The 10424-nt window shown below is 47.7% G+C and overlaps 2 protein-coding genes across 3 annotated transcripts in view; one reads left to right on the forward strand and one right to left on the reverse strand.

The window, feature by feature from the left end:
• The window catches only part of LOC149342773 (degenerin-like protein unc-105), a 28070-nt gene extending 25220 nt beyond the window's left edge, over positions 1-2850 (forward strand). Inside the window, exons 13-14 of the mRNA XM_089545237.1 lie at positions 2338-2378; positions 2454-2850. Coding sequence (XP_089401363.1) covers positions 2338-2378; positions 2454-2595 — 183 coding nt within the window. The 3' untranslated portion in view covers positions 2596-2850. The remainder of the gene's footprint in view (positions 1-2337; positions 2379-2453) is intronic.
• Positions 2851-7304: 4454 nt separating this feature from the next.
• On the reverse strand, positions 7305-10264 carry LOC149342774 (uncharacterized). 2 transcript variants are annotated; one of them, XM_089545241.1, is made up of 2 exons: positions 10144-10264; positions 7305-9186 (listed from the first exon to the last, which is right to left on the reverse strand). In XM_089545241.1, exon 2 carries the CDS (start codon positions 9179-9181, stop codon positions 7667-7669), a length of 1515 nt encoding a protein of 504 aa, XP_089401367.1. In that variant the 5' UTR covers positions 9182-9186; positions 10144-10264; the 3' UTR covers positions 7305-7666. The 2 variants fall into 2 exon arrangements, with proteins under 2 accessions (XP_089401367.1, XP_089401366.1); XM_089545240.1 differs by having other exon boundaries at positions 9847-10257.
• Positions 10265-10424: the final 160 nt, after the last annotated feature.

Here is a 10424-nt window from a genome sequence, read left to right on the forward strand (position 1 = left end):
CCGTGATTGGGCGCTACCAATCAGAACCGCACCTAGCGCACACGCAGCGGAAGCGTGCATGCTGTTGTAGCTTTGTCGGGGCTGTAGACAGCCGCGCATTTTGACGGCGTCTTCCCCCCGCGTACACGACGCCGTAGTCAGGGCAGGGGTGACTAACAACAAAGGAAGCTCCCCGAAGTTTCTGTTTTAGTCGGACTGGAAGGCTGTGGGCAGTAGCCCCCCCCCCCCCCCCCCCCCCCCCCCCCCAAACTCGTCTCCCGTCTCCTGTCCGGCCTTTCTCTTCACAATTCTGGGCAAGGTGTGTCGACTGGCTTTTTTTTTCGCTGCAGTCTTGGATATGGACACGGCCGGTCTCGACGCGCGCGCTTTCTGGTTTGAACCAACGTTTTTTGTACAGCGCTGGCCGCCACGAAGGTTTGAAGCGGAATGGAAAGTGTCGCCCCTAGCTGTATTCTTGTTAGTTTTCGTTCGCTTTCCCTGCTTCTTTCCAGTTTTTGTGGCATGCGAAAAGCTTTCAGTACTCAGAGACATAATATTTTGGATTCATTTCGCAAGTATAAAGGAACAATATGCAAACTGGACGCCCAACCAATGAGAAAGGCAGCGCCCTATCTGGATGCCACCTCATTTCCGCTGCCGCAAATGGCCGCCGCGTTGCGACACCATCGGCTCGAAACAAGCATTTCTAGCGAAGATTAAAATATCAAATATTATGATTTCGGTGATCTCATTGCGCGTTCGGGACTCACAATGTCCCTTACTCTGCATAAAAAGAATAAAGACCCCATGCTTTATCTACGTCGCAGGGCACCTTTAAGGCCGATTCACACGACGGTCCGTTCGCCCGCGGCCCGCGCACTACGTGTTCATGCGTCAGCACATTCGAGAGGCGCGCTGGATGGATGGATGGCTGGCGGCCGACAGCGCGCCCCTCAATGTGCGAGGGCCGCGGGCGAACGGACCGTCGTGTGAATCGGCCTTTATCGACTTTCGTTCGATAAAACGCCATGATTGCTCCTGACTAAATTTCTACCCTTCCTTTACCGCTGAAGAACTGCTGCATGTAGTTTTTTTTTTCATGGTTTCTTTGCTATGACAACCAAAAACAAAAATTGGAAAGCCTAACTAAAAAAGGCCAAAACAATAAAATACAGGTGTCGCCATCACCGGCTGAGTTCACAACTAAACTGCGGTGCGTCTAAATTGTTTTTCTTTTTCGCGGATCACTGAGGCTATGCCACGCCGCCATTCACTTCAAAACGGTGATTACGTGGGCATTCTGGGTGTAGACGTCACGAGTTTGAATCAAGTAGCGGGAAAATTCTTAAATCCAACTTCTCAGAAATAAATTAGTCTTTTACTGCGAAAGAAACATCAACGTGCCCAGACGGAGCAACAGGGCCGATTTTTATTGAGAAATAAAATTAGATAGAGGTGTCTTCCTATAGTCATTTTAAAAATATCACTACATCGAGAACAGGAAATAGGCGAATTCTTACATAGTAAATTGCAAGCGTGTACTTTGCGTATAACAATATAAAATGTTCACGCCTAGATTCAGTGCATACGCCTCTCAACAAACATGACTCAGTAAACAAATTCAGACGTTTTCCAGGGTAGGTTGAACAGACGAAAGGTGGGCAGACGACTGATCAGTCACTTCAGAGTAGGAAGTGGTGCTCTATGACACCATGAACTAAATATAACGACAGCAATAGTCGTGCTGTTGGTCGACTCTGCTTTTTTTTTTCGGAAGCCTCCCTTCTTAACCTCAGATATGGTACGCAAAATGCACTAAGTCTGCAAATACGAAGTTTCTCTTTTCCCTAATTCCTCTGAGAAATTTGTGCTGTTAAACGACAGGATAAACATCAATTAATTGCCACTCAAGCATCGTTCTGTCAACAACATTTTGCCCGCTATTTTACGTGGTGAGTGTGCTCGACCCGTCCACGCAGTCTGGATATGCCCGCCAGATAAAAGGTGAAATCCAACTTATGACGTCGAAACTCCTGAATTAAACATGGAGCATGACTCATGCATGTAGACTAACGTCAGTTGAAGAGTAAACCTTGCTTGGTATCATAGCCTGCGTCAAGAGAAGGAAACAGAGTTGAGCACGAGTTGGGAAACATGTGGATTTGTGAGGAAGATAGGTGTTGAGAAAGGAAGGTAGCATGGACCGCAGAAAGTCAGGTTGAGAAATGAGATTAGCAACTTTGCTGAGGCCAGTGTGGGCACGTACGGCTTACATAGGACACGGCAAATTAAAAATTGACGGAAATCTTAGTCACGCAGTAGCACTTAAACTTGCAGGCGGCGTTGATTTCGATGCAGGTCCCCCGTCTGATAAGCGGCATGGGAAGCATCATGGGGATGTACATCGGCATGTCCTTCCTGCTGGTCTTCAACGTGTTCGACATCATCGCCCGCGCATTGGTCGCCTTCTACAGGCAGTACCGGAAGGCACGAGAACATCGGGTGCTGCTTCGCGGAATGATCTCGAACCCGTACAACCACCTGGCCAGCTACGGGTTTTTCTCCAACTGGCGCGGCTTGGCGCCTTATGTGAGAAAGGCTGCCGACCACCAGTGAGCTCCCCACATTTCCTAAATGAACAGTATGCACTATGGCTCTCGAGGCAGACACAGCATATGCACTGCGGGTAACTATAGCAAGTGGACATGCTTTTTCAAGTAAAGATTAACACGCTGTTTTTCAGCATCTTTCTCTTCACTGAATAGTTCATCTGGTTGCTTAAAATGAAAAAACAAACTGTCGTATATGTAACATAGCGCTATGTAAAAAAGCTAGACAAATAAAGGCAGGTGTCTGCCCTGTCCACTGCAATGCACACTCCTGATTTTTTTTGTAATCCCTCACTACCCCCCGATCCTCGCCCCTCTAAATTCTTTCCAAACCCTTTCATCATGAGGACAGGCTGCATGGCTCCCGAGTCCAGTCGGTTGAACCAGCTTTTTAAGTGCTTTCGTTGCTTAGATTAAACAAGCCATCAAAGCTGAGGGACTGGATCATGTTTCGTACCACAGTGATCTGATATTCAACAAAGAAAAAGGCCCTACACAAAAGGCTTATGTGTTCTCTGTCGCAAATAAGCGCAATAAGTCGAGTAGCTCACCAAGATACCAATCAATTAGGCCCAGTGAATAAACTAAGGCCCAGAGAAGAGCGCTTGCCCTGCCCAGGCCCGCTGATGATCTGCTGAGATTGAGTGAAGCCGGACTCCATGAAGGGGCCGGGGGGGGGGGGGGGGGGGGGGGGGGGGAAACGGTAAGGGAACTAAGGAGAAGTAATGACAGTGTTACGTGAGTAGAGAATATGTTTTGTGTCTGCCTTCATCTCTGGGCAGTTGAAACAGTGAGCTGTGTCACGCCATCCGAAGTTGTAGAACATTAGTGGAGTGAGGAGAGCTTTAGTTTGAACTTTGCAAAAGACGTGCGCTTGCTCCTGTTCAGTGACAGGTGAGGTTGGGGTAATGGGTAACTGGGGTAATGTGTGAAGGATAATTGTCTCCGAGGTTTAAAGCAGCGTCATCACCTACGTGATGCATAGTAACTGACAACGGCCGCATCCAGCTGGATTGGATCCAGGCAGACTGGGGCCGGGGTACAAGTACGGTGCACCTATATCTCTCTCAATTTCTCATCCCAGGTGCGGGTGAAATCGACGTTCCTTTTTTAGAGTGGCAGCAGCATCGTGTCCTTCTGCGAGATCGTACATCGCAGGTACAAGATCGTATGTACAAAAAACTAGCCGTCATGCCCGATAGACCAAACTTCGGGCAACAACGGGTGATTCAAAGAGCTGGCTTTCTCTCAACACATCTCTGGGGGGTTAGCTTTTCCACATGAACCTGAGGGTGCTAAGGTGCCACGTAGCTCGTGCAGACCAATGGTGGTGAGGATTCTCCATGACGTAGACCGCAGATGGTGGACGCGCACCCAGCAAACCAGAATATACACTTTTAACGCATTGCGCCAGTTGTTTCCATGTTGTCACACAGCTCGAGCGTGTGGTGTGTTGTGCTGCCATCGGCAATTTCGCATGGTTTTCGTTGTCTCTCTGTGCGTGCGATGGCAGCCGCGAAACTGTAGGACCTCCCCTTTTCTGCGAAAGTGGAAGTTATCAAGCGAGTTAAGCGCGGTGAGAAGAAATCCGAAGTCGCCGCAGCATACAAGATCCCGAGAAGCACGCGCACACTGAGCACCATTTTGAAGAGCAATTGAGGCTAAGCGGAGATGAGACCCGGTACAAAAAGCAAGTCTCTGCAATGCTTACAGAACATGCTTTCAGTTCTGTGACCTACAGGTCCAATCGAAGAGCGTGGATGACTTGTGCACTTTTTGTCCAGTGGCTGAAGTCTTGGAACGACGACCTAGTAGGCCAAAACCACAACGTCTGCCTTACCACGTTGACAACGGCTGTGCTCACCTGTGCAGTGCTGGTTTCAGCAACATTGTACTTCGCTTCCTGCCGCTGAACCCTACGTCGGTGTTTCAACCCTTGGACCAGGGGATAATCCGCACGGTGAAGGCTGATTGTAGGAAACGTCCGAGTGAATGGGCTCCAGCTGCTGAACCTAAGGACTGTAAGGGACCTAAAGTTCGACCTCTTTGGGCCAATGTCTATGCTGAGTGGATGGTGAAATGTCAAAAACGAAGCTATACAGAACTGCTCCCAGCAGACTGGTCTCATTTTTCCTGTCGAAAGCGGAAGAAATTCTTTGTCGTGCGAGCTCAACGAAGCCGCCGCAGGTGTTGATGATTTGTGGAACCAGTTGCCCGAATTTCCTGCTGCTATTTGTGATTGGGCAGCCATACGCATCTTTATCTCTGCGGACGACAATGCTGAGGTCGTGGGAGAGCTTGCGAAATGAGACATCACTGCCGACGTCGTGGATAACCAGTACACCACTGATACGAATTGTGATGAGAACATCAGAGAACCGGTGTCCATGTGCTTTCGATATGCTCCATGCGCTAAGCATGGCTCGTCGCAATCACGTATAGACAGAAGGCTGCGGTCACGGATGTTCGGAGTCCATCGATAACACTGAAAAATATGTTCTCTCGATACCCCTACACATACGAAAACTGGTTACGGTCAAACCCCTGCCTAAAATCGCGCAACTTGAACTGCGCAAAGGCAGAAGAAAGGCAAGCGCGAAAGCCCTAAATGCCAAATACAAAGACTAACGAGGAGTGCTATACGTAGATGTAGCTGAAATATGGAAAGAAAGATCGCACGCTTGCGATTTGCTCCCGGACTGAGCCACACTTGGATGTACAGTACGGTCCACTGTTAAAGGGAACAGGTGATCGCGCGACCTCCGCGCTTCATGAAGCCCTGCCGCCTAGATGCGGCGAGAATAGGTGGCATCATTCGCATGCGCGGAATGACCAGCTGTCATGCTTTCTGCGCATGCGTCTTTTGCCGACAATTCTCACAAGTTCTCGACGGCAGCACTCCGCAAAGTGCGGAGCTCACGCGATCGCATGTTCCCTTTAACAGTGGACCGCACTGTACCTGCTACAGTAGTCGCAGTGGCCACAGTACGCACCATAAAGTCTGAAAACTGCGGAGGAAGCAGCTATATAGCCAGGGCCATTGCCAAGGCATGTAATCATCAATGACTCCAAATTGGCCGTGTGTAACTTTGTGAGGAGCCGAGTTTTATCCACAGCTCTCAAAATTCTAGTAGAATTTCAGTCGACACCGATACTGGGGAGAAAAATTTAATGTGGGTCCTGGCCCGTTTTGACAATCCCGGGAACGATGCTGCCCACAATCATGATCCAGTTTCGTCGGCCCAGCAGTGAGCATCTCGGACTCTGATGTTGTGAACAAGGGTATGATCGCTCTTCTCTTTTCATAACATCCTCCAGTACGACCGTCACACAGGCTAATGCATGCCGGTACTGCACATGTCCCTCACCAAAAATCAAGAAATAATCTGGCACAGACTCCAGATCTACTCACTGTCAGGACAGTCGAATTTCGATGGAGGCAAAATTCCAAAGGCCCGTGTACTGTATGATGTCAGTGCACGTTAAAGAACCCCAGGTGGTCGAAATTTCCGGAGTCCTTCACTATGGCGTCCCTCATAGCTTGAGTCACTCTGCGGAGTTAAAACCTCATAAACCATAAGTCTTCTCCGCAGTTGAATTGCACGCGGTTTTCTCACTACCCATGATGCGCAATCTCTTAAAGAGTGAACGGACTTGGTTTTTCTTTATGCTTTTTTTTTTACACCAAGGGGCAGCGTTTGGTGCTTTGGAGCTTTGGCACATCTGAGTACTCTGTGGCCCTGTTTCCATGCTGCTGGCACCAAAGTGTGGCCGCATTCTCGACGAGTGCACCCTACAGCAAGACTTCCCAAGTTTTAGTGAGGAAGAAAACTATGTGGCTCCATCAGATAATAACACAGCGACTCTCCTGAACCAAGAGGAAGCGACGACGAACAGCAACTATGTTGTTCTGCAAAACTTAAATCATATTACAGGACTGCATCCAGGAGAATGCTCCGAGTGGTAGCACATGCTGCCTAATTATCACTGAAAGACTTGGGCACATAAAGAAAGACCGAAAATAAATATTCCGTGAGTTGTTCTTGCACGGTGCTTGTTTTCTTTCGTGGTGCCTAAAGCCTGTGAAATAGTTTTTGACAAGAATGGCCACAAAGTGAGTAGTTTCAGGCTGCAAGGGGGTTAAAGAGCAGTGGTCAACCAGTATCTATAACTCACTACTCTTGCAAAGATCTCATATGAGCACACATGCTGAAAAATCTGTATCAGAATAATCCCCGCCGCGGTGGCTCAGCGGTTAAGGCGCTTATCAACCGAGCCGAATTCGACCGCGGCGGCCGCGTTTCGATGGAGTCGGAGCGCAGGAGGCGCCAGTGTGCTGTGTGATGTCAGTGCACGTTAAAGATCCCCAGGTGGTCGAAATTATGCTGGAGATGTTCACTACCACATCCCTTTCTTTTTTCGCTTCCACATTCCTCCCTTCCCTCAGTTCAGGTATCCGCCGAGACATGTGAGACAGATACTGCGCCATTTCCTTTCCTCAAAAACCAAGCAAAACCAGAATAACTGAAAATATTGTTAACCATCAAAATGTCCACAACTTCTTCATGTTTACCTGCTAACACAGCCTTCCCATGGCAGTGAGCACACGGGAAGCAAATGAACAATAACGCAAAAAGAAAAGCTCGACTCTCCAGCAAGCACATTCAACAGCACCACATTACACTAAAACAATGTTCAAGTACAGATATCAGAAACTGTGGAATTAATTAGCACTTATATTTCTTTTACTCCAAAAAATTACAACAGCTGAACATTTGCAGAGGGGAAATCAGAAATTGTGTAATCGGAAGTTCCAACAAGTAATATTTTGAGGAACAAAACAAAATATTAACAGGCCACAAATACACAAAAATCAACATACAAATCAGAAATTGTTTGTTTCAAAACACACAAATGTTCTGTCAAACAGTCTGGGGCATATGTTAAATGAAGCTACTGTGCTTTCATGAACGAGTCACACATACTTAAACAGTAAGAATGTGGTAATTACTTTGTTACCTCAGTACATACCAACATCACAAGGCATCAGTGGACCAAGGTGCAAGGCAAATTCGCATTCAGACACACGGCGCACATTCACTTTTCTTCGAGTACACATGATCCAGTCGATGTGCCTTGCTTTTCTTCTCTGTTTGCTGCTCAAGATCGACGTCCATGTGCTGCTCCTCTGCACCACTGTCATCCAAACTCACTTCCTCCTCTGCGCCATAGTCCACAGCACTCTTATCAACTATGCCAAACTCGAGAAAATGGGTAACGCTCCGTATCTCTTTCTCCACATGGTGCAGCTTCTCATCACTCCCTGAAAAGGCGCGGATTTTAGCCTGCAGCTCACAGATGGCTTCCAAGGCACTCTCCTTTGCTTGGCTCACAGTTCTCAAATGGTCACCACTTGCCAAATGAGCAATGGCATCCAGTTCCTCGTCTGTGTCAGGGTTCTCCTCGTATGCGTCAGGGTTCTCCTCGTATGCGTCAGGGTTTTCCTCGTCTGTGTCAGGGTTCTCCAAGTCTGTGGATTCAGGTGGCATGTGACTGGCACTACTACCTTTATGTCCAACAATGCTACCTTGAACAAAGGAGATAGTTGGGTTGCCTTGATTCTGCACTGTAGATTTAGGTAGCATGTGACTAGCACTACTACCTTTATGTCCAACAATGCTACCTTGAACAAAGGAGATAGTTGGGTTGCCTTGATTCTGCACTGTGGATTTAGGTAGCATGTGACTGGCACTACTACCTTCATGTCCAACAATGCTACCTTGAACACAGGAGATGGTTGGGTTGCCTTGATTCTTAAGCACTGTAGTCGCAGGGCTGCTAAAAATAATTATGCTTCCATTCTGGGCACCAGCAGTGACCATAGGACTGAAGACCAGTGGTGTACTTCCTTGCTGGTTGACAATGACTGGTACCATGGGCAGCTGGCCACTGCCCTGAAAGGTTTTTTTGGGAAGGATATTGATGAAGCCTTTGGTGACTGTAGAAATGGATTGAGTGGACCGGTCTGTGTCTGGCCCATCGTTGTCGAAACTGCTGGAGGACCCTGATAGTGGTTCTTGCTTTATTACTTTCCGGGTAGCTGCACTTGGCCCTTCTTCCCTTAGTCGGACCAACGATGTTCCAAGGTCACGTTTAGCAATATTGTACAGGTCTCTTCGGGTGACCAAGTGAATCTTTTGGAGCTCTCTTCCACGGGACTTCTTCACATTTTCCAGAACAGTGTCGGGGGAGGTGCCCTCAGCAAGCTGTATGGCAATGGTTTGCTTTTCTAGCCTGTTTAACCGCAAGTGACCCAGGTCTATATCATGTCCGTAGTGTCGTTTCTGATAGACAACTTTCACAACACCAGTTTCGCAGTCTTCTATGGTAGCCATTGTTGCCATGCAATGTGCATTAATTTTGCAGCTGCCTTGAGACTTGAGCCGCCTCTTGCCCGTACCCCTGGGAACGTACATGCCAGAACGATGACACACAAAGCACCGCCCCTTGCGCCCATTGTAATATGCCTTAGTGCCAGAAGTCGCAACGAAACACACTTTCTCTCGTTGTTCTTCACTCTCCTTCCAGCGCATGAACTCTGAAAACATAAAATTATCTGCATTAGCAATATGTATAAGTGGAACTGCTATGCGTTTACAGCCCGAGACATTTAATTGATGGTGTGTAAGTATGGTGCTCGAATGACAAGTTAGAAAAAAGCAAGGGGTAGGCTGGTCTCCAGTGGTATAATGGGAGTTAGGCTCATGCAAAATGGAGGCCAAAGATGGGTGCTTGATCCCATTCTCCTCCATGTACGAGCTATTCGTATCGATGTTCGCCCCCCTTTGTTTGTGGCTGCGTGCTCTGCAGTCTTTACTCGATTATTAAACAACAAGGACAACAATATGAAAACTATCCAGCTTTGCTCGACATGTTTATAATGATAAGCTGCACAGCGGTTAGTTTCTAAGCATGACCTTTCTGCGGATTTCCGACCCCCGAGTGCTAAAGGTCGGTGACACCTGCTGATGACAAGCTTGCGTAAACTGCGATTACCACAGTGAACGCACTGCCACACTTGTGAAAGGCTAGCGACCGCAATTTTGAAGTAAAGCTATTCATAATACCACGCCGAGCGTTAGCACAAAGTCATTCAGCACTAGCAACAAACTAAGCGTTATCTGTCTAACGACAATAAAATTAAAGTTTTCGGCTCGTCAAGTTGAAGATGAGGTGGTCACACCAAGTGGTTCATCACCTTGAAAAGAACGAAATCGCCGTTCTTCGTACTCGTGTTGAAAGCCGTGAACGAAGATAAGATGCTTGAGGAGCTTCTCGCGTTGTTTATATGAAACGTTGTAGCACTGATCACATTTGTATCCACCCTTAATCTCTTCTCCCTTGTGAACTTCTATGTCGTGACGCCGCAAGCCGTGCAGCGTCGCGTACACCTTGTCGCACGACTCACACTGGTACTCTCGAGATTTCTTTCTATTAGGACTCTGGTTTTCCATTGTTTTAAGACCGAGCAGTTTGCGCCAAGGAAGGAACGCACGTTTCAAACCGTCATTCCAAGTGTCAACGTGGTGACTACACGCTCAGCCTTACTAGAAAACCACAGACGCAGTAACCGCAGTAACGATAACGACGACGAGCTCCGCCATCACCATAGTTGGAGTGGCAATTTGGCGCCAGGCCGCCTGGCGGCATATCACCAATCGACGGCTCAATGATAACTCAACTGCTAGATCATGCTTTTCCTGTATTCAAACATATTTAAAATTGAAAAAGAGATCTTTAATTCAATGTTTCAAACAAATTAGTACACGTATAGCA

Source organism: Amblyomma mixtum, chromosome 5 (assembly GCF_055824585.1).
Source record: "Amblyomma mixtum isolate Tamu chromosome 5, ASM5582458v1, whole genome shotgun sequence".
NCBI lineage: Eukaryota > Metazoa > Arthropoda > Arachnida > Ixodida > Ixodidae > Amblyomma > Amblyomma mixtum.

What these genes read in the sequence shown, in the direction of transcription:
- LOC149342774 (XM_089545240.1), bottom strand. Translation starts at nt 10,102, where the DNA reads ATGGAAAACCAGAGTCCTAATAGAAAGAAATCTCGAGAGTACCAGTGT. An exon ending in GCGATTTCGTTCTTTTCAAG is followed by an intron (nt 9,187 to 9,846) that starts GTGATGAACCAC and finishes TTATGTTTTCAG; the next exon opens with AGTTCATGCGCTGGAAGGAG.